The following is a 24,782-nucleotide window of genomic DNA, read 5'->3' on the forward strand; positions in this document are numbered from 1 at the left end:
GTCTGTGAGGAAGAGAGAGGGGCCCCAGGGAGCAGTCTGTGAGGAAGAGAAGGGGCCCCAGGGAGCAGTCTGTGAGGAGGAGAGAGGGGCCCCAGGGAGCAGTCTGTGAGGAGGAGAGAGGGGCCCCAGGGAGCAGTCTGTGAGGAGGAGAAGGGGCCCCAGGGAGCAGTCTGTGAGGAGGAGAAGGGGCCCCAGGGAGCAGTCTGTGAGGAAGAGAGAGGGGCCCCAGGGAGCAGTCTGTGAGGAAGAGAGAGGGGCCCCAGGGAGGAGTCTGTGAGGAAGAGAGAGGGGCCCCAGGGAGCAGTCTGTGAGGAAGAGAAGGGGCCCCAGGGAGCAGTCTGTGTGGAAGAGAGAGGGGCCCCAGGGAGGAGTCTGTGAGGAAGAGAGAGGGGCCCCAGGGAGCAGTCTGTGAGGAGGAGAAGGGGCCACAGGGAGCAGTCTGTGAGGAAGAGAGAGGGGCCCCAGGGAGCAGTCTGTGAGGAGGAGAGAGGGGCCCAGGGAGCAGTCTGTGAGGAGGAGAGGGGGGCCCCAGGGAGCAGTCTGTGAGGAGGAGAAGGGGCCCCAGGGAGCAGTCTGTGAGGAGGAGAAGGGGCCCCAGGGAGCAGTCTGTGAGGAGGAGAGAGGGGCCCCAGGGAGCAGTCTGTGAGGAGGAGAGAGGGGCCCCAGGGAGCAGTCTGTGAGGAGGAGAAGGGGCCCCAGGGAGCAGTCTGTGAGGAGGAGAGAGGGGCCCCAGGGAGCAGTCTGTGAGGAGGAGAAGGGGCCCCAGGGAGCAGTCTGTGAGGAGGAGAAGGGGCCCCAGGGAGCAGTCTGTGAGGAGGAGAAGGGGCCCCAGGGAGCAGTCTGTGAGGAAGAGAGAGGGGCCCCAGGGAGCAGTCTGTGAGGAGGAGAAAGGGCCCCAGGGAGCAGTCTGTGAGGAGGAGAGAGGGGCCCCAGGGAGCAGTCTGTGAGGAGGAGAGAGGGGCCCCAGGGAGCAGTCTGTGAGGAGGAGAGAGGGGCCCCAGGGAGCAGTCTGTGAGGAGGAGAAGGGGCCCCAGGGAGCAGTCTGTGAGGAGGAGAAGGGGCCCCAGGGAGCAGTCTGTGAGGAAGAGAGAGGGGCCCCAGGGAGCAGCCTGTGAGGAAGAGAAGGGGCCCCAGGGAGCAGTCTGTGAGGAAGAGAAGGGGCCCAGGGAGCAGTCTGTGAAGAGGAGAAGGGGCCCCGGGGAGCAGTCTGTGAGGAAGAGAGAGGGGCCCCGGGGAGCAGTCTGTGAGGAGGAGAAGGGGCCACAGGGAGCAGTCTGTGAGGAAGAGAGAGGGGCCCCAGGGAGCAGCCTGTGAGGAAGAGAAGGGGCCCCAGGGAGCAGTCTGTGAGGAAGAGAGAGGGGCCCCAGGGAGCAGTCTGTGAGGAAGAGAGAGGGGCCCCAGGGAGCAGTCTGTGAGGAGGAGAAGGGGCCCCAGGGAGCAGTCTGTGAAGAGGAGAAGGGGCCCCGGGGAGCAGTCTGTGAGGAAGAGAGAGGGGCCCCGGGGAGCAGTCTGTGAGGAGGAGAAGGGGCCACAGGGAGCAGTCTGTGAGGAAGAGAAGGGGCCCCAGGGAGCAGCCTGTGAGGAAGAGAGAGGGGCCCCAGGGAGCAGTCTGTGAGGAGGAGAAGGGCCCCAGGGAGCAGTCTGTGAGGAGGAGAGAGGGGCCCCAGGGAGCAGTCTGTGAGGAGAAGAGAGGGGCCACAGGGAGCAGTCTGTGAGGAGAAGAGAGGGGCCACAGGGAGCAGTCTGTGAGGAAGAGAGAGGGGCCCCAGGGAGCAGCCTGTGAGGAAGAGAAGGGGCCACAGGGAGCAGCCTGTGAGGAAGAGAGAGGGGCCCCAGGGAGCAGCCTGTGAGGAAGAGAGAGGGGCCCCAGGGAGCAGCCTGTGAGGAAGAGAGAGGGGCCCCAGGGAGCAGTCTGTGAGGAAGAGAGAGGGGCCCCAGGGAGCAGTCTGTGAGGAAGAGAGAGGGGCCCCAGGGAGCAGTCTGTGAGGAAGAGAAGGGACCACGGGGAGCAGTCTGTGAGGAAGAGAAGGGGACACGGGGAGCAGTCTGTGAGGAAGAGAAGGGGCCATGGGGAGCAGTCTGTGAGGAAGAGAAGGGGCCATGGGGAGCAGTATGTGAGGAAGAGAAGGGGCCCCAGGGAGCAGTCTGTGAGGAAGAGAAGGGGCCCCAGGGAGCAGTCTGTGAGGAAGAGAAGGGGCCCCAGGCAAACAAGATTCACACTGGCTTAAATAGCCCAATGGGTATAGTGCTTGAAACGTGACATAACGTTTCGGTAAACAGCATGGCAGAAAGAAATGTCCATTTCCTGTAACAGAAAATGCACGGAAGGCCTGCCGCTCTGTTATAACCTGAAAGAGAAGGCAATCGATAAGCACCACAAAATGTCCCTTTCCTATAAGGGAAGGCATGAAGTGCAATAAATAAGCTTTTTCCTTAGAGCAGTGGTGGCGAACCTATGGCATGGATGGCAGAGGTGGCACTCGGAGCCCTTTCTGTGGGCACTCAGTCCTTTACACCAACACATAGTTTGCCAGATACGACTCCATACCCACCATAGACAGGGGGTATCCTCTACACCTAGAGGAGAGGAGGCTCTACCATCACCATAGACAGGGGGCATCCTCTACACCTAGAGGAGAGGAGGTTCTACCATCACCATAGACAGGGGGCATCCTCTACACCTAGAGGAGAGGAGGTTCTACCATCACCATAGACAGGGGCATCCTCTACACCTAGAGGAGAGGAGGTTCTACCATCACCATAGACAGGAGGCATCCTCTACACCTAGAGGAGAGGAGGTTCTACCATCACCATAGGCAGGGGACATCCTCTACACCTAGAGGAGAGGAGGTTCTACCATCACCATAGACAGGGGGCATCCTCTACACCTAGAGGAGAGGAGGTTCTACCATCACCATAGACAGGAGGCATCCTCTACACCTAGAGGAGAGGAGGTTCTACCATCACCATAGACAGGAGACATCCTCTACACCTAGAGGAGAGGAGGTTCTACCATCACCATAGACAGGGGGCATCCTCTACACCTAGAGGAGAGGCGGTTCTACCATCACCATAGACAGGGGGCATCCTCTACACCTAGAGGAGAGGAGGTTCTACCATCACCATAGACAGAGGACATCCTCTACACCTAGAGGAGACGAGGTCCTACCATCACCATAGACAGGGGGCATCCTCTACACCTAGAGGAGAGGAGGTTCTACCATCACCATAGACAGGGGGCATCCTCTACACCTAGAGGAGAGGAGGTTCTACCATCACCATAGACAGAGGACATCCTCTACACCTAGAGGAGACGAGGTCCTACCATCACCATAGACAGGGGGCATCCTCTACACCTAGAGGAGAGGAGGTTCTACCATCACCATAGACAGGGGGCATCCTCTACACCTAGAGGGGAGGCGGTTCTACCATCACCATAGACAGGGGGCATCCTCTACACCTAGAGGAGAGGAGGTTCTACCATCACCATAGACAGGGGCATCCTCTACACCTAGAGGAGAGGAGGTTCTACCATCACCATAGACAGGGGGCATCCTCTACACCTAGAGGAGAGGAGGTTCTACCATCACCATAGACAGGGGACATCCTCTACACCTAGAGGAGAGGAGGTTCTACCATCACCATAGACAGGGGGCATCCTCTACACCTAGAGGAGAGGAGGTTCTACCATCACCATAGACAGGGGACATCCTCTACACCTAGAGGAGTGGAGGTTCTACCATCACCATAGACAGGGGGCATCCGCTACACCTAGAGGAGAGGAGGTTCTACCATCCCCATAGACAGGGGACATCCTCTACACCTAGAGGAGAGGAGGTTCTACCATCACCATAGACAGGGGGCATCCTCTACTCCTAGAGGAGTGGAGGTTCCACCATCATCATAGACAGGGGGCATCCTCTACACCTAGAGGAGTGGAGGTTCTACCATCATCATAGACAGGGGACATCCTCTACACCTAGAGGAGAGGAGGTTCTACCATTACCATAGACAGGGGGCATCCTCTACACCTAGAGGAGAGGAGGTTCTACCATCACCATAGACAGGGGGCATCCTCTACACCTAGAGGAGAGGCGGTTCTACCATCACCATAGACAGGAGGCATCCTCTACACCTAGAGGAGAGGTGGTTCTACCATCACCATAGACAGGGGGCATCCTCTACACCTAGAGGAGAGGAGGTTCTACCATCACCATAGACAGGGGGCATCCTCTACACCTAGAGGAGAGGAGGATCTACCATCACCATAGACAGGGGGCATCCTCTACACCTAGAGGAGAGGAGGTTCTACCATCACCATAGACAGGGGGCATCCTCTACACCTAGAGGAGAGGAGGTTCTACCATCACCATAGACAGGGGGTATCCTCTACACCTAGAGGAGAGGAGGCGCTACCATCACCATAGACAGGAGGCATCCTCTACACCTAGAGGAGAGGAGGCTCTACCATCACCATAGACAGGGAGCATCCTCTACACCTAGAGGAGAGGACGTTCTACCATCACCATAGACAGGGGGCATCCTCTACACCTAGAGGAGAGGACGTTCTACCATCACCATAGACAGGGGGCATCCTCTACACCTAGAGGAGAGGACGTTCTACCATCACCATAGACAGGGGGCATCCTCTACACCTAGAGGAGAGGACGTTCTACCATCACCATAGACAGGGGGCATCCTCTACACCTAGAGGAGAGGACGTTCTACCATCACCATAGACAGGGGGCATCCTCTACACCTAGAGGAGAGGACGTTCTACCATCACCATAGACAGGGGGCATCCTCTACACCTAGAGGAGAGGAGGTTCTACCATCACCATAGACAGGGGACATCCTCTACACCTAGAGGAGAGGAGGTTCTACCATCACCATAGACAGGAGGCATCCTCTACACCTAGAGGAGAGGAGGTTCTACCATCACCATAGACAGGGGGCATCCTCTACACCTAGAGGGGAGGAGGTTCTACCATCACCATAGACAGGGGCATCCTCTACATCTAGAGGAGAGAAGGTTCTACCATCACCATAGACAAGGGTCATCCTCTACACCTAGAGGAGAGGAGGTTCTACCATCACCATAGACAGGGGGCATCCTCTACACCTAGAGGAGAGGAGGTTCTACCATCACCATAGACAGGGGGCATCCTCTACACCTAGAGGAGAGGAGGTTCTACCATCACCACAGAGAGGGGGCATCCTCTACACCCAGAGGAGAGGCAGTTTTACCATCACCATAGACAGGGGGCATCCTCTACACCTAGAGGAGAGGAGGCTCTACCATCACCATAGACAGGGGGCATCCTCTACACCTAGAGGAGAGGAGGTTCTACCATCACCATAGACAGGGGGCATCCTCTACACCTAGAGGAGAGGAGGCTCTACCATCACCATAGACAGGGGGCATCCTCTACACCTAGAGGAGAGGAGGTTCTACCATCACCATAGACAGGGGGGCATCCTCTACACCTAGAGGAGAGGAGGCTCTACCATCACCATAGACAGGGGGCATCCTCTACACCTAGAGGAGAGGCGGTTCTACCATCACCATAGACAGGGGGCATCCTCTACACCTAGAGGAGAGGAGGTTCTACCATCACCATAGACAGGGGGCATCCTCTACACCCAGAGGAGAGGCAGTTTTACCATCACCATAGACTGGGGGCATCCTCTACACCTAGAGGAGAGGAGGTTCTACCATCACCATAGACAGGGGGCATCCTCTACACCTAGAGGAGAGGAGGTTCTACCATCACCATAGACAGGGGGTATCCTCTACACCTAGAGGAGAGGAGGTTCTACCATCACCATAGACAGGGGGCATCCTCTACACCTAGAGGAGAGGAGGTTCTACCATCACCATAGACAGGGGGCATCCTCTACACCTAGAGGAGAGGAGGTTCTACCATCACCATAGACAGGGGGCATCCTCTACACCTAGAGGAGAGGTGGTTCTACCATCACCATAGACAGGGGGCATCCTCTACACCTAGAGGAGAGGAGGTTCTACCATCACCATAGACAGGGGGCATCCTCTACACCTAGAGGAGAGGAGGTTCTACCATCACCATAGACAGGGGGCATCCTCTACACCTAGAGGAGAGAAGGTTCTACCATCACCATAGACAGGAGGCATTCTCTACACCTAGAGGAGAGGAGGTTCTACCATCACCATAGACAGGAGGCATCCTCTACACCTAGAGGAGAGGAGGTTCTACCATCACCATAGACAGAGGACATCCTCTACACCTAGAGGAGACGAGGTCCTACCATCACCATAGACAGGGGGCATCCTCTACACCTAGAGGAGAGGAGGTTCTACCATCACCATAGACAGGGGGCATCCTCTACACCTAGAGGAGAGGAGATTCTACCATCACCATAGACAGGGGCATCCTCTACACCTAGAGGAGAGGAGGTTCTACCATCACCATAGACAGGGGGTATCCTTTCAGAACAATATTATGAATTTGTAAAACTATTAGTCTGAATAGAATGGGAAAAGTTCAGCTTCCTGTAAGATCCTTGAAGTACATTAAGCCTTTATAAATAAAACATCTTTTGTTAGTGAAAAAAGCTACAAGCAGAGATCAGCCTTTATTACATCTCTTCTTCATCTCATGTGTAAATCTAAGCTGGAAGAAAATGTCAGCGTAAATGAAGATGCGGAATCTAGAACATTTCTAAGATGAAGAAGCTGTAAGTAGTTTCGCCTACGTACAATCTTCTTGTGTAGTCACGTTTCACTCCAAGAACCTGGAGACAGAGTCTTATCCGGTGTGAAGTCTCTGCTGATAAAGAAGTTCAGATCTCTGGATGAAACATTTTTCACATCCACAATAGGGGAAGTGGCAGTCGACCGCGTGGTTCTGCGGATGGGGCGTGAAGTTGGCTTTTTTGCTGAACTTTTTCCCATAATCATCACAATGATATGGCTTTTCGCGAGCGTGGATTTTCTGATGTCTCTTCATGTGAGTTTTTTGTATGAAAGACTTTCCACAACGAGGACAAGCATACGGCTTCTCCCCGGTATGAATTTTCTGATGGCGGACGAGAACTGATCTGTGACTGAAGCATTTGCCGCAGTCGGGGCATGGATAGGGTCTCTCGCCAGTATGAAGTCTCTGATGATAAACTAGATCAGATTTCTGGACAAAACACTTCCAGCATTCCAAACACACAAATGGCTTCTCCCCGGAGTGAATTTTTTGATGTCTAACCAGCACGGATTTATGAGCAAAACTTTTACCACATTCGGAACATGAATATGGTTTCTCTGCCAAGTGGATCTTCAGATGTGACGCCAAGTTCACTTTTTTGCTAAAACACTTGCCGCATTCCGGACAGGAGAACGTCTGATTGTCTTGGTTGGGTGCGCCGGGTAGAAGTATATTCAAGTTGTCCGGAAAAAAGGCGTCAGATGACAACTCCGGGCTGTGAAAGTCTGGGTAGAAAATAGAGATGTTATGTTCTGGGGAAACGTGATTGATGTTTTTATCTTCTAGGCCATAATCAGAAGCGAAAATAAGATGTGCATCCAACGTGTTCTGGATGGTTGGACTGTCTGCTGTAATGAAATGGATATTTTGTCAATATCAGCATTTTCGATTGAAATCAAATATTTTTTTATTAACAATTTTTACAAGAAAAAGACATCAATATCAGCATTTTCAGTTATGGTTTTACCATCAATCACAGCAGCTTTCATCCTGACTGCCGGGGAAAGATATATAGCTTATGCTAGTGCAGGAAGGTGTAAGCGTGAAGAAGGTGTAGCGTAGGCTAGTATGGAAGGTGTAGCTAGGTTAGTACAGATAGTACCGACGGGGGGACCAGCATAGACTAGTGGGGAGAGAAGATGGTGTAACGTAGGCTTGTACAAAAGGTGGACAGAGAAAGGTGTAGTGTAAGCCAGAATGGACAGAGGAAGGTGTAGCTAGGCTAGTTTCAGACTCCTAGGGTACTTTAACTCTAGGTTGTCTAATCGATCCTATCCTAATGTAGTATGGCAGTATATGGATTTACCTCCTCATTCATTACAACGTGCTGATAGCACATTGTAATGAATGGGTTAAAACGAGACAGCTACGGGTCTTCGTAAGACCCGAGGCTGTCATGGCGACAGATCGCTGCTCCCTGATGACGTCACGAGGATCGGCAATCCGCGGCAAGATGGCGGCACCCATGCGCCGCCATCTTTTTGAAGCCGCCGGCAAAACACCTGTGATTGGTGCCGGCACCGATCGCGGGTCTTAACAGCAAGCCTTTGCTGCAATATGCAGCAAAGACTTACCGGCTATGGAGAGGGCTTGGTCTATGCACCAGGACCCGGCGCACGCTGTGCAAGAACGGCGCAAGTCGGGAAGGGGTTAAGGCACAATGGCCTCCATAATCCTTTAATAGAAGAAGTTTGGGACAACCACAAATCTTCCTCGACTTGGCCGTCCAGCGAAACTTAGCAATCGTGGTAGAAGACTTGGTCAAAGAGGTAAAGAAGAACCCAAGATCACTGCCTGGATGAAAACCTCTTCCAGATGCTCTGGACCTCAGACTGGGCCGAACCTTCCAAAAAGACAATGACCCTAAGCACAAGCTAAAATAACACAGCAGAGGCTTCAGAACATCTCTGTGACCATTCCTGACTGGCCCAGCCAGAGCCCCGACCTAAACCCAATGGAGCATCTCTGGAGAGACTGGAAAATGGCCTCCACCAATGTTCACCATCCAACTTGAGGGACCTGGAGAGGATCTGCAAGGAAAAGGCAGAGGATCCCCAAATCCAGGGGTGAGAAAGTGGTAGCATCTTCCCAAGAAGACTCCTGGCTGCACCAGCTCCAAAGCTTCTACTCAACACTGAGCAAAGGGGCCGAATACTTATCATCGGGGGCCGAATACTTATCATCGGGGGCTGAATACTTATCCCCGGGAGGGCAGACAGATTTCAGTTTTTCTTGTTTAATAAATTACATCTACATTTTAGTTTTTTTCTCTCAAGATGGGGGCAGGGGGCATATTAATGAGCAAAAAAAGAAATTTTTTTTTAGACATGTATGGATGGAGGAAGGTATAGCGAAGGTAGCTTTTAGAACTCATGTAGTGATTGAAGTTTGATTTTATGTCTGCACCTTTGCAACCTACCTATGCTGCAATCTGTAGATATCTCCGGCTTTATACGCTGCAGATCACGTCCCACATAAGTCTCTTCCACCTCTTCTGTAGCTTCCACCTTAATATCAACCAAACCTTTCCCCTAAGATATTCCACAGAATAACAATGAATGTTAGCAGATCATAAATTACACTGGGTTTCTTCTCAAGAAACAGGTTTTGCTATATGACAAAAAAAATCTGTTCTATCTACCTGACATTCCCGAGGTTCATTGTTATCTCTATATGGAGCAGACTGGGACCTCAGAGGGGTGGGGCATTGCCTTGGAGGATTACTCTTACAGGAATCATCTATAGAACACAAATAATCCAAATAGTAACAATTCTTTATATATTTACATAGCGCCAAATCCAGCAGTGCTTAAAGAAAATCTACCACCAGGATGAAGGATTGTAAACCAAGCACACTGACATACTGGTGTGCGCCCCCTCTGGCAGGATCGGCTCTTCTTGTAGCTTCGTTAGCCTTTGTTTTTAAGATAAAGAGTTTTTAAAAATTATGCAGATGAGCCTTTGGGGCTCCAAGCACCATTGACATCTATACAGTCTGGAGCCCCTCAGGCTCATTTGCATAATCAGTGAAACCTTTTTATTGTAAAAACAAGGTCCTAAGAAGCAAAAAGAAGAGCAGAACCTACCAGAGGGGGCACTTACCAGTATGTCAGTGTGCTTAGTTTACAATTCTTTATCCTGATGGTAGATTTCCTTTAACAGGTCATGGGGAAGGTAGATAGACAAAATAGGAAATTACAGAGAAAGAACATTGTCAGCTGAAACAATATGAATGAGGGCCCTGGTAGGACCTAGAAATGGTTTGTAGGTCACTGTTTAGATGTGATGACTGGATGGGGCTGTATCTACACACTCATATCTTACCTGGTGGTGTGAGGGGCTGGTGCTCCTCCATCATGAGGTCCTTGTAGAGGTCCTTGTGCTCTTCTATGTAGTCCCACTCCTCCATGGAGAAATGGACGGTGACATCCTGACACCTTACAGGAACCTGACACCCACAATAACACAGTCATCACCCAGACACATCACCCATTGGGGCACATTTACTAAGGGTCCGAATCGCGCATTTCCGTCGGGTTTTCAGAATTTTACTGTTTCGCGGCAAATTGCCCTGGGATTCGCATGCGAGCGGATTGTGGCGCAAATTGGAATGCGACGGAAATTGGGGGCGCACCCGTCGGCAAAACCCGACGGATTCGGAAATTCCGTGGTGTTTAAAAAAAAAAATTGTGTCCCTTGACACGCACTTACATGCACCAGGAAGAAGATAGTGAACTCGGGCAGACCTCGGCGCAGCAGCGACACCTGGTGGATATCGGGCGCACAACCTTAGTAAATCCCGGCAGACCCAAATCCTCGTCGGAGAACCCGCCCCTGGATCGCAAATGGACCGGGTAAGTAAATGTGCCCCATTGTATATAATAGTGTATAATGTCCCAGCATTCCCTGCAGCGCTCACCTCTCCGCTCAGCAGCTCCAGGATCTTGTGTGTGATCTCCAGGATCTTCTCCTCATTTTTCCTTTCATTTAGCAGTGATGGATGAGAACGAAGTGTCTGGCTCCATCCTCCTGGCACACATGGACTGCTCCTAGGAAGGACGGGCTCTCCTGATAACTTTTTGACCACTGTGGAATCCTGATTGAAGAGCATAAATATCACTGAAGACCTTGATACTTCCCTTTTTACGAAAAGCAGGGATTAAAATGAATTAAAATGATAACCAAATTCACTGCTGACACAATGTTAGCGATATTTGACTTTTGGGTAAAATATATTCATAGTTTCATAGTTTATACGGTTGAAAAAAGACACTTGTCCATCAAGTTCAACCAAGGAAGGGAAGGGATTGGATGAGGAAGGGATTTAGGGGAAACAATTCTATATAACATAACCAGCAATGTTATTTAGGTGTAAAAAGGCATCTAGACCCTTCTTAAAGCTCTCTGCTGTCCCTGCTGTGACCAGCGCCTGAGCTCTCTGCTGTCCCTGCTGTGACCAGCGCCTGAGCTCTCTGCTGTCCCTGCTGTGACCAGCGCCTGAGCTCTCTGCTGTCCCTGCTGTGACCAGCGCCTGAGCTCTCTGCTGTCCCTGCTGTGACCAGCGCCTGAGCTCTCTGCTGTCCCTGCTGTGACCTGCTCCTGAGCTCTCTGCTGTCCCTGCTGTGACCAGCGCCTGAGCTCTCTGCTGTCCCTGCTGTGACCAGCGCCTGAGCTCTCTGCTGTTCCTGCTGTGACCAGCGCCTGAGCTCTCTGCTGTCCCTGCTGTGATCAGCGCCTGAGCTCTCTGCTGTCCCTGCTGTGACCAGCGCCTGAGCTCTCTGCTGTCTCTGCTGTGACCAGCGCCTGAGCTCTCTGCTGTCCCTGCTGTGACCAGCACCTGAGCTCTCTGCTGTCCCTGCTGTGACCAGCGCCTGAGCTCTCTGCTGTCCCTGCTGTGACCAGCGCCTGAGCTCTCTGCTGTCCCTGCTGTGACCAGCGCCTGAGCTCTCTGCTGTCCCTGCTGTGACCAGCGCCTGAGCTCTCTGCTGTCCCTGCTGTGACCAGCGCCTGAGCTCTCTGCTGTACCTGCTGTGACCAGCGCCTGAGGCAGGCTATTCCACAGATTGACAGTTCTCATAGTAAAAAAGCCCTGTCGCCTCCGGTGATTAAACCTTGTTTTCTCCAGACGGAGACAGTGCCCCTCGTCTTTTGATTTGATCTAATCTGAAACAACTTACCACCATATTTTTTGTATGGACCATTCATATATTTATATAAATTAATCATGTCCCCTCATAGTCGTCTCTTTTCCAGACTAAATAAATCTAGTTGTTTTAATCTTTCCTCATAACTAAGACCCTCCATACCCCTTATCATTTTTGTGGCTCTACGTTGTACCCTCTCCAGCTCCAGGGCATCCTTTTTATGGACCGGTGCCCAGAACTGGACAGCATATTCCAGGTGAGGCCGAACCAGTGCCTTGTACAGGGGTAATATTACATCCCTATCACGAGAGTCCATACCACTTTTGATACATGACATGATCCTACTGGCTTTAGAGGCAGCTGACTGACATTGCATGCTGTTATTCAATTTATGATCTACTAGTACCCCCAGGTCCTTCTCAACAAGGGACTCTCCCAGATTTACTCCCCCAAGGACATATTTTGCCTTTGGATTATTGGCCCCCAGGTGCATAACCTTACATTTATCCACATTAAACCTCATTTGCCAAGTGGATGACCAAACATTCAGTTTGTCCAAGTCACCCTGCAGCCTGTGAACATCCTCCATAGACTGTATTACACTACACAGTTTGGTGTCATCTGCAAAAATAGACACAGTGCTATTAATTCCCACCTCTATATCATTAATAAATATATTAAATAGTAGTGGGCCAAGCACAGAACCCTGAGGTACACCACTCATAACTGGTGACCATTCAGAGTATGAATCATTGACCACAACTCTCTGGATACGATCCTTCAGCCAGTTTTCAATCCAATTGCAAATGATTTCTGCCAAACCAATAGCCCTAATTTTACCCATCAGGCGTCTATGAGGGACAGTGTCAAATGCCTTTGCAAAGTCCAAGAACACAATATCCACAGCTGCTCCTCTATCCAGACACCTGCTCACCTCTTCATAGAAGCAGATAAGGTTAGTTTGACAACTTCTATTCTTAGTAAACCCATGCTGGCTGTCACTTATTATACCATGTGATGTCACATACTCCTGTGTGTAGTCTCTTAGTAACCCCTCGCTGGCTGTCACTTATTATACTATTTGATGTCACATACTCCAGTATGTAGTCTTTTACTAACCCTTCCAATACTTTCCCCACAATGGAAGTTAAGCTTACAGGCCTGTAATTGCCTGGCGAAGTTCTAGAGCCCTGTTTATATACTGGCACCACATTTGCCTTGCGCCAGTCACTTGGCACCACACCAGACATTACGGAATCCCTGAAGATTTTAGCCAGCGGTACAGCAATACAGTAATATGGAGAACTTAAAAAGTTTTCTTTGCAGTTATCATCAAAATTATGACAATTAAGTGGGAGCACGCAATGACAATTTTGTCCTCTCAAACAGGTTGGGCATTGTATGTATAACGCCCGCAGGGGGGAAGCGATTGGGGCGGAGCTACGCTGGAGACGAGGTGAAAAGTACGCATGATAGAGCGGTTTCCTGAGGGTGGGGGGTGGGGACTGCTCTTCTCTAGCCACGCCCAGGGGACAAGTGACTAGTCTCTGCTCACAGTATAGATAAAGTTTGATCCGAGTTATCTTTTTTTTTCCGGTAAATGCTATTTTTACTACAAAAACTCTTTGGCAATTTATAGACTATTTTCTGTGGGGACACGGGGAAGCCAAAAACAGGGCTCCTGATGACAGGTTCCCTATTAGATGAAATAAGGATTGTATTGAACATGCCGAGGCACAATGAATTGAATCTCAGTGGCCATTTCCATCTGAGAACATTTTGCTTGAAGCCTGTTGATCTTGGTCTTATGATGTCAAAATGTGAGCAGCATGATAAGGAAGACTGTTCAAATATCAAATGCTAGGAACATGAGGAACCAGAAAACGGATTGGGTAATTAATGCATCATTCCTGATGTGAATGTTGCTGTTGAGCTCCTCGAGAACAGCAAGTTGTGCAAAAAGTAATGAAACCCTGAACAGCCGGACAAGTACATTTAAAACTTTAGAGAAGGTCACATTAAATTAGAGTGCATATTTCACTGACTAGCCAACTATCCCTAACTATGTATATTGTAACTTGTTTTGTCTGTTAGCTCATAAGGGTTTCCAGGAAGTTTGACAACAAGATAGTTCATTAGTAGTTGAGTTGTGCTGTCCTGCTGATACACTACAGGAGCCTCGTTCCTCCGCCTACCATGTAATCTTCGTGGCTGCGCACCCTCGTCCGAGTACACGGCGATCTGCGCATGCGCAGTAGCGCCGGCCTCGGAGCTACGGCCGCGCACCCTTAGGCTACATTCACACGACCGTATGATTTCTCCAGTCCTGTATTTACGGGCCGTATATACGTGACGTTTTTCATCCGTATGCAGCACTTATGTAACCCGTATTTTAAACGTCCCCATAGACTTCTAGGGCATACGGAACTAATACGGGAGAATATAGGACATGCTCTATATTTTTATACGGCCAGTATACGGTATGGTACGGAACGGAATTAACAACGGCAATATAAATGGTCAGACGTATTGTCCATCGAAATGAATGTGGCCGTATGTAATCCGTAAAAAAACGGTACGGTACAGTACGGATACAGCCGTTTTCATACGTCCGTGTGAATGTAGCCTTAGGCCTGCGTTCTGCGCATGTGCAGAACGCCGGGTACTTGGGCGAGGGCGCACAGCCGCGAGGAGCTGCGCGCCGAAGATTACATGGTAGGCGGAGGAACGAGGCTACTGGGGCGTGGAGTAGCCGCGACTAGTAGCCTCCTGTCCGGCTACTCCACGACCCAGTAGCCACTTAACAAAATTTGCATATACAAGCAATAAAGTTTACTAAAGCATAGCCGGGACGTGAGAATTAGCCCAAAAAAGAGCTATCCTTACGTCCCATTCATCCACCTACCACCCTTTATAGGTAGAATCGTGGTGGTAGGTTCCCTTTAACTGCCGCAGCAGGTACCAGGATGTTAGTAACTGCTGGTCTCCTGTTGCGGTTTGCGCTGGCACATTGATAGTGCCAGTGCGATCAGCAGGAGGATATAGATCGTCCTAATGCGGCAGCAGCTGAGTTTACATATGCATATATATAGTTTACAAATGTTATGGCTGCTCAGACAGATTCCAGAAGGTATGGGGCCCCCGGTGCTCCTCCCGGGACATCATGTTTAATGTTAGCAGCCTTTGGAAGGGGCTAGCGGATCTTCCTTGTTTTCCATGAACGTGTTCATGGAATATTCTATAGTCTATGGTGGGTACCCAAATTGTATTCTTATATATGTTGATCTCGGGGGGGGATTCCTAAATATGCTGGCGCTGGATTCTTGTTAACGTCTTGGTCTACTTCCGCCATTTTTTCATTTTAATTTTCTTGTTTTCTCTGCTCCACTCAACCAGAATTGCTACGGTTCTATGTGTCTTTTGGGGCAAGGGTTTTCAGGGTCGTTGCCCTCATTGTTCTTACAGTACATATATATACAGTATGCATGTCATTAATTCTGTTCTTCTGTACTTAAAGGGAACCTGTCACCAGGAACCTCATTTTCACTAAAGACAGGCGGCAGAAGCCCATTACAGCTGGATTGCATATAAAGAGAATTTAATTAAATGTACACCTACAATAAGAACATGTGTATAATAATAATGTGTATCACTGAGTTTGATGTTATTGTAATATTTACATGTGACATCACACAATAATATGGTTTTGCTTTTTGTTGTCTTTCCTCTCTCTTTTTGATTGTTGATGCTGTTAAGAATATGGACATTAGATCGGGGTGAAATTTTTCTTCCCCTTCCGTTCCTTGAGTTTAATACTGTTAAGGTAAATCTAGCTGATAGATCAGATCCTGTCATTTTCTACTTATTTTCCTAAAAGTATTGTAACAGAGAATACATTCTAAGATGGCGCCGGCATCGTGGATCGTTCCCAAAACATTGAAGCTAAAGGAATGTGGACGTGACGTGAACTCTCCAGTCAAGATCTGGGAACCTGATTTGTTATGATTAGTATTCTCCTCCTCTTCTGCTTCTTTCCTATTTTTCTATATAGACTGATAGAACAAATAAAGCTTGCGCAGTGCTGATCTGCCCCGGGCAATGGCATGAGCATGTCCTGTATCAGCGGTGGTCTGATTAATTTCCTTGCGACTGTGAACACATGCAATAATTTAATAATTGGAAAAACAGCCAACGCACACTAAAAGAGGATCCTACCCTAACAGTTGCAGGCACGGCTGAGATCCCCGTGAGCAGGACCAGGACGTCCCTTCATTCCGGCACCGCCTGCTTCCCGACCTAGAGTGATCAACCCACGATCACGGTAAGTTTCAGATTACATATGTTAACCTGTTACTTGCCTGTGACTTGGGGGGTGGTGATACCCCTGTAGACAGCTGGGATTGGAGGGCAACTATGTATAGCCACCTGGTGTCCTGCGCGGGGTCTGAATTGTTAGACATCTCTGTGTGAAATAGAAACAAGTGCCTTGGCTGCTGTGTGTAAGCGCTTTGCTGAGCCAGAACAGAAAGAGAGGGGGAGGACGTTCGAAGTTCAGACAAGATACTGAGAGGAGTACAGCGAAACTGCAGTGAAGATCAGACATAGGGGCCATTAGAATTAGGGGAAAAAAGGACGGGTGTCTGCACATCAGTCATAGGGGCCGCCAGAATAGGAGTATAAGACAGATGTCTGCACATCAGACATAGGCTGCCAGAATAGGAGAACAGGTAAAGAACGGGTGTCTGGAGATTTTGACAGGAATTCGGAGAAGAGGTTTAGGTTAAAGAGGACCTGTCACCCATAAAAAAGCACCGGCTCTTAGCGCTGCCCCATTTTTAACAGTTCCGATAAACTGCTCTGATAAAGCTAGCAGACACTACCGTACAATAGGAACGCCGCATGAAGCCAGGCAGTCACCGTCGACCTATGGAGTGGGAGGGGCGGTCCGGGGAAGAAGCAGCGCCTTGGACCGCCCCCTCAAAAACTTCTCATTAAACCAGTTCCCTACACTGTACTGAAGAGACGCAAATTAGTTATATACCCTCCGTATCATACAGGAACATGATCCTGCATGAAGCAGTAAAACAAAATTTAGTGTCACATGAGGTCAATTCCAGAACCCCTCACCTCTCCAGTCAGTAGGTAGATGATCTCCAATGTAAGATTTAATATTCTCTCAGTCATGAAACTCTTGTCCTCCATGATTCATGTCCTATATGAGAAGTTCATTGATGTGATCAAACAGAAGACGACCTCTGCAAAAAAAAGGCAAAATAAAATACCATGAAGAAAACTCCAAATAATGGGGCACATTTACTCACCCGGTCCTGTCGCGATCTCCGAGGTGCGTTGTCTGACGCGGATGAAGTCCAGTGCAACTCACTAACATCGTTCGCCCAATTTCCTGCATGTGTCGCTTCCCCGCTCAGGTCCAAGGAGTTCACCTTCTTTTTCCCGATGCATGTGAGTGCATTGTCTTGCGACACAATTTGAATTTTAAATCCCGCGCTTAGTCTGAATCAGTCGGGTTTGTCCGACGGCCACACCCCTGATTTGTGCCACTTGAAAGTCGGCGCGATTGTGCCAAAATCCGATCACGTGAGCCAAAAACCCCTGTTAAATGCAGCGCAAAACGGAAATAGTCGGGAAACCCGACGGAAATGCAGTCCCTTAGTAAATGTGCCCCAATGTCTTACACCCATAAGGAATCTGGAAGTAACGTATATTCCATCTTCAGACAACTGGCTATATTTACGAGGCCTGGTCACATGGAGGACTCAGGGGGCCCTATCAGTCGGCCACTTACATGTAAAATTTATGACTTATCCAATAGGATATACATGATTTTCACAGGACAACCCCTGTCTTTCACCCATAGAATCAAAAACAGACTGAATGAATAGTTCCTTACTACTTAGGGTGATGCCACACGTGGCGTTTTTAACCCGTTTTTGACAGGTTTTACTAATAATCTTAATTAAAAAACGGCTGCATTTTCAAAAAACTTTTGCGTTTTTGGACGGACTGCTTAAAAACGGACCGAAAACGGGTTCAAAAACCCATGTGTGGCATCACCCTCAGCATTAGTCCCCTTAGGGTCCGTCTTTAACTAGGGGTGGTCTGTAAGTCAGGTGTCCTTTAAGAGGACCTGTCATCCAGAAATATGGCACTAGGAGGTGTTACTAAAGTAATCAGCTCCTACTGCTAAAACAAACGCAGCAGTGTTACAAAGTTAGCGTAATCGGAAAGCTCTGATAACGCTAACAAACACTGCTGCGCTCTACACTACAAACGCCGGACCGATCTCAAAGCGGTCCGACGTATTCATGAGGGGGCGGGATTAGGGGGTGGAGACTGTCGCATGAGGCAAGGCAGTTACCACTGTCCTATGGGCTGTCCGGGAAAGAGGCAGCGCCTCTGACCACCCCCCTCATGAATACTTGACCGCTTAGAGAGCGCAGCGGGGTCAGTTAGTGTTATCAGAGGTTTGCGGATTGTTTTAGCACTAGCTGCACTTTAGTAAACAGCTCCTAGTGCCGTATTTCAGGGTGACAGGTCCTCTTTAGGTGGGGGACCACCTGTACAGGTAATTATATACCCATGACCGCTTCCTGGCATACTACCCAATTTTGTGGACACATCTACATTTATTCCATGTTACTACGCGGCATCTACCTTTACCAAGTGATAGAGGATCAGACTTGGAGACCATAACGGGTTACTATGGTCAATTTGTATCACATCACTTGTAAAGATGGCAAAATACTAAAGATAATAAACATATAAAGATTCTTTCATTCACAATAAGTGGTTCGGCAATTATTACAATCAAAGAGTCAATACCAAATGTCAAAGTCTGTAAATGATCAAGAAATGGTTATGAATAAAAAGGGGGATATTGATATTAGGATATTCATAATGATATTATGCCATTTATATTATATATATATTTCTATACTATAACATAGGAAGTGAAATATTATACAAAAATACAGAACCATTACCTGTCTGGAGACTATGAGAGGAGTGACACACCGCACCATCACAATCTGACATAGGAAAACAGCAAAACTAAAGCATTCTGGGGATTGTAGTCATCCAAGGACAGAAAAGGATTCTGGGAGTTATCCTCCATACAGTCGAGAGATTTGGGAAACTGAAGTATAAATAACTGCTTCATAGAATGGAAGAGCTAGGTTGGTCCTCAACAAAATGGCTGCCGCCTATTCGAAGGACAAGTCATTCCGTTGACTTCCCACGCGAGGTTCCCTCTCTGGTGTTCTTTCAGAGCAGATGACGTCACTCAGCTATTTATGGCCATCCATATCACGGCGGCTCAGGTTAGGATCCTGGGTAGCTACATTTATATCGTTTTCTTGTTGTCTGCCGACCAATTCAGAATTAGAAACCAACAGAAATGAGCAAGGAGAAAAATCTGTACTGATAACTTCCGGGTCAGAGGTGAGGAGGCTGTCATTGCTGTGACATCTTTATTGTTCTGTGCTGAGAGGCGGTATCTCCTCCCTTGGCAACAGCTATGCAGGTGGGAGGGGCTCATGAATAACGGTACCTCAGAGCTGTGGACAGCTCACTGCCTGCACAGTGGTTGATTCCTGTTCACTAATCTGCCCAGAGACAGCGGGGCAGAGTTCTCATTGGACAGGATCGTACCACAGGTTATTGCAGTGTGTAAGTCGCTCTTTAGAGCGCTGCTATACTGATACTGCTCTCCATACACACACAGCTCTGCTATACTGATACTGCTCTCCATACACACACAGCTCTGCTATACTGATACTGCTCTCCATACACACACAGCACTGCTATACAGATACTGCTCTCCATACACACACAGCACTGCTATACTGATACTGCTCTCCATGCACACACAGCTCTGCTATACAGATACTGCTCTCCATACACACACAGCTCTGCTATACTGATACTGCTCTCCATACACACACAGCTCTGCTATACTGGTACTGCTCTCTATACACACACAGCTCTGCTATACTGATACTGCTATCCATACACACACAGCTCTGCTATACTGATACTGCTCTCCACACACACACACACAGCTCTCCATACACACACAGCTCTGCTATACTGGTACTGCTCTCCATACACACACAGCTCTGCTATACTGATACTGCTCTCCATACACACACAGCTCTGCTATACTGATACTGCTCTCCACACACACAGCTCTGCTATACTGATACTGCTCTCCATACACACACAGCTCTGCTATACAGATACTGCTCTCCATACACACACAGCTCTGCTATACAGATACTGCTCTCCATACACACACAGCTCTGCTATACTGATACTGCTCTCCATACACACACAGCTCTGCTATACAGATACTGCTCTCCATACACACACAGCTCTGCTATACTGATACTGCTCTCCATACACACACAGCTCTGCTATACTGGTACTGCTCTCTATACACACACAGCTCTGCTATACTGGTACTGCTCTCCATACACACACAGCTCTGCTATACTGATACTGCTCTCCATACACACACAGCTCTGCTATACTGATACTGCTCTCCATACACACACAGCTCTCCATACACACACAGCTCTGCTATACTGGTACTGCTCTCCATACACACACAGCTCTGCTATACTGATACTGCTCTCCATACACACACAGCTCTGCTATACAGATACTGCTCTCTATACACACACAGCTCTGCTATACTGATACTGCTCTCTATACACACACAGCTCTGCTATACTGATACTGCTCTCCATACACACACAGCTCTGCTATACTGATACTGCTCTCCACACACACCGCTCTGCTATACTGATACTGCTCTCCATACACACACCGCTCTGCTATACTGATACTGCTCTCCATACACACACAGCTCTGCTATACTGATACTGCTCTCCATACACACACAGCTCTGCTATACTGATACTGCTCTCCACACACACAGCCCTGTTATACTGATACTGCTCTCCACACACACACAGCTCTCCATACACACACAGCACTGCTATACTGATACTGCTCTCCACACACACACAGCTCTGCTATACTGATACTGCTCTCCACACACACACAGCTCTGCTATACTGATACTGCTCTCTATATACACACAGCTCTGCTATACTGATACTGCTCTCCATACACACACACAGCTCTGCTATACTGATACTGCTCTCCATACACACACAGCACTACTATACTGATACTGCTCTCCATACACACACAGCTCTGCTATACTGATACTGCTCTCCATACACACAGCTCTGCTATACTGATACTGCTCTCCATACACACACAGCTCTGCTATACTGATACTGCTCTCCACACACACACCGCTCTGCTATACTGATACTGCTCTCCATACACACACAGGTCTGCTATACTGATACTGCTCTCCATACACACACAGCTCTGCTATACTGATACTGCTCTCCACACACACACAGCTCTGCTATACTGATACTGCTCTCCACACACACACACACAGCTCTCCATACACACACAGCTCTGCTATACTGATACTGCTCTCCATACACACACAGCTCTGCTATACTGATACTGCTCTCCACACACACACAGCTCTGCTATACTGATACTGCTCTCCATACACACACACACACACAGCTCTGCTATACTGATACTGCTCTCCATACACACACAGCTCTGCTATACTGATACTGCTCTCCATACACACACAGCACTGCTATACTGATACTGCTCTCCATACACACACAGCTCTGCTATACTGATACTGCTCTCCACACACACACACAGCTCTGCTATACTGATACTGCTCTCCACACACACACAGCTCTGCTATACTGATACTGCTCTCCACACACACACACACACAGCTCTCCATACACACACAGCTCTGCTATACTGATACTGCTCTCCACACACACACAGCTCTGCTATACTGATACTGCTCTCCATACACACACAGCTCTGCTATACTGATACTGCTCTCCATACACACACAGCACTGCTATACTGATACTGCTCTCCATACACACACAGCTCTGCTATACTGATACTGCTCTCCACACACACACACAGCTCTGCTATACTGATACTGCTCTCCACACACACACACAGCTCTGCTATACTGATACTGCTCTCTATACACACACAGCTCTGCTATACTGATACTGCTCTCCATACACACACAGCTCTGCTATACTGATACTGCTCTCCATACACACACAGCACTGCTATACTGATACTGCTCTCCATACACACACAGCTCTGCTATACTGATACTGCTCTCCATACACACACAGCTCTGCTATACTGATACTGCTCTCCATACACACACAGCACTGCTATACTGATACTGCTCTCCATACACACACAGCTCTGCTATACTGATACTGCTCTCCATACACACACAGCACTGCTATACTGATACTGCTCTCCATACACACACAGCACTGCTATACTGATACTGCTCTCCATACACACACAGCTCTGCTATACTGATACTGCTCTCCATACACACACACACAGCTTTGCTATACTGATACTGCTCTCCATACACACACAGCTCTGCTATACAGATACTGCTCTCCATACACACACAGCTCTGCTATACTGATACTGCTCTCCATACACACACAGCTCTGCTATACTGATACTCCTCTCCATACACACACAGCTCTGCTATACTGATACTGCTCTCTATACACACACAGCTCTGCTATACTGATACTGCTCTCTATACACACACAGCTCTGCTATACTGATACTGCTCTCTATACACACACAGCTCTGCTATACTGATACTGCTCTCTATACACACACAGCTCTGCTATACTGATACTGCTCTCCATACACACACAGCTCTGCTATACTGATACTGCTCTCCATACACACACAGCTCTGCTATACTGATACTGCTCTCCATACACACACAGCACTGCTATACTGATACTGCTCTCCATACACACACAGCTCTGCTATACTGATACTGCTCTCCATACACACACAGCTCTGCTATACTGATACTGCTCTCCATACACACACAGCACTGCTATACTGATACTGCTCTCCATACACACACAGCACTGCTATACTGATACTGCTCTCCATACACACACAGCTCTGCTATACTGATACTGCTCTCCACACACACACACAGCTCTGCTATACTGATACTGCTCTCCACACACACACACAGCTCTGCTATACTGATACTGCTCTCCACACACACACACAGCTCTGCTATACTGATACTGCTCTCCACACACACAGCTCTGCTATACTGATACTGCTCTCCATACACACACAGCTCTGCTATACTGATACTGCTCTCCATACACACACACAGCTCTGCTATACTGATACTGCTCTCCATACACACACACAGCTCTGCTATACTGATACTGCTCTCCATACACACACACAGCTCTGCTATACTGATACTGCTCTCCATACACACACAGCTCTGCTATACTGATACTGCTCTCCATACACACACAGCTCTGCTATACTGATACTGCTCTCCATACACACACACAGCTCTGCTATACTGATACTGCTCTCCATACACACACACAGCTCTGCTATACTGATACTGCTCTCCATACACACACAGGACACGTCACATCCCTGATCCTGTATTACACTCCGCAGCTGCACTCACTATTCTGCTGCTGCAGGTGCGGCCATAGTGTACATACATGACATGTCTTACATTTATAAGGTCTACGATGACCTCACTGAAACCCGACGGTCATTGTCCGTTATTTCTGTTGGTTACAGTCGCACGGCCGCCAACTTGGAGAATGGCTTCCAATGGAGAGGGCCTAGAGCGGTCAGGAGAGCGCAGGGAGGTCGTGCTATCAGCTCATACAAGGAGCCGCTCCGCTCTCGCGCCATGTGGGGCTCATTTACTAAAGACCGCGCCCCGGTTTTCTGACGGACATTGCACGTTCTTTTAGGTGCAGACTCCTTGCACGGGTATTAGAGAAGCGTCTGCGCCACATTTGTGACGCACGCAACACTTTTGAGGCACGGTCGCACTTGTCATCATGCGTCAGGGATTAGGGGGGCGCTCCGTCGAACTGTGCGCCAGATTCAACATGCAAAGTCCGACAGAATGGTGTCACACGTCCCAAGTTAAAGGAGCAACAAAAAAAAAATTTGGTGCCCCCTGTCGGAGCATTGGCGGCTAAAATCCTGAATCTGGCGCCCCCTGCACACCACACAAGCAAACTGCACGCAGTACAATGGCTGCGCCATTCTGAGCAAATGTGCCCCAGTGCGTCTGTAAGTATGCAGAAGGTTTTAGATGGATGTAATCGCCACCAACACGATATTTGCCCAATGCGCTCCGCTTCACACTGCAGAACCCAGAACGCTCTGGTCTATCAATTTCCAGCAAAAGTGGAGCGTGCAGCAGTACCACCCCGGAGGCAGCAGGTGTCGCTGTTTCTCTCCACACACACGGAGCAGCAGCTGCCGCCAGAGCGCTATTTTATTACCATGTTTCATGTTCTGCAACAATTTGGTAACATTAGCGACCCTGATGATGGGTGCTCTGGTGTCGCTAGAGTTATACTGAGGATGAAGGAACTCCTCAGTACACTGGATAGCATCTGGGCAGTACATGGCACCACCGCCAGGGCCGGTTCTAGACAAAGTGAGGACCCAAAATAAAACTATTTTATGACCAGTCACAGTCAGTAAGAGGATGCCTTTAGTATGGTAAAACAAACTGTAATATGGGAGAATTTTATAGGAGATAGATAGATGATAGGGAGAATGATGGGCAGCATGGTGGATCAGTGGTTAACACTACAGCCTTGCAGCGCTGGTCAACATCTACAAAGAGTTTGTATGTTCTCTCTGTGTTTGCGTGGGTTTCCTCCGGGTCCTCCGGTTT

At 48.9% G+C, this 24,782-nt stretch overlaps 1 protein-coding gene across 1 annotated transcript in view; it reads right to left on the minus strand.

The window, feature by feature from the left end:
- The window catches only part of LOC140106450 (uncharacterized), a 29,280-nt gene extending 9,859 nt beyond the window's left edge, over nucleotides 1-19,421 (minus strand). The window contains exons 1-7 of the mRNA XM_072130897.1: nucleotides 18,886-19,421; nucleotides 17,009-17,136; nucleotides 10,657-10,833; nucleotides 10,062-10,185; nucleotides 9,379-9,476; nucleotides 9,157-9,268; nucleotides 6,792-7,585 (exon numbers count right to left, since the gene is read on the minus strand). Of these exons, the coding sequence (XP_071986998.1) occupies nucleotides 6,792-7,585; nucleotides 9,157-9,268; nucleotides 9,379-9,476; nucleotides 10,062-10,185; nucleotides 10,657-10,833; nucleotides 17,009-17,083 (1,380 nt within the window). The 5' untranslated portion in view covers nucleotides 17,084-17,136; nucleotides 18,886-19,421. The remainder of the gene's footprint in view (nucleotides 1-6,791; nucleotides 7,586-9,156; nucleotides 9,269-9,378; nucleotides 9,477-10,061; nucleotides 10,186-10,656; nucleotides 10,834-17,008; nucleotides 17,137-18,885) is intronic.
- Nucleotides 19,422-24,782: the final 5,361 nt, after the last annotated feature.

The sequence above is a fragment of the Engystomops pustulosus genome, chromosome 11 (genome assembly GCF_040894005.1).
Source record: "Engystomops pustulosus chromosome 11, aEngPut4.maternal, whole genome shotgun sequence".
In the NCBI taxonomy this organism is placed as follows: Eukaryota; Metazoa; Chordata; class Amphibia; order Anura; family Leptodactylidae; genus Engystomops; species Engystomops pustulosus.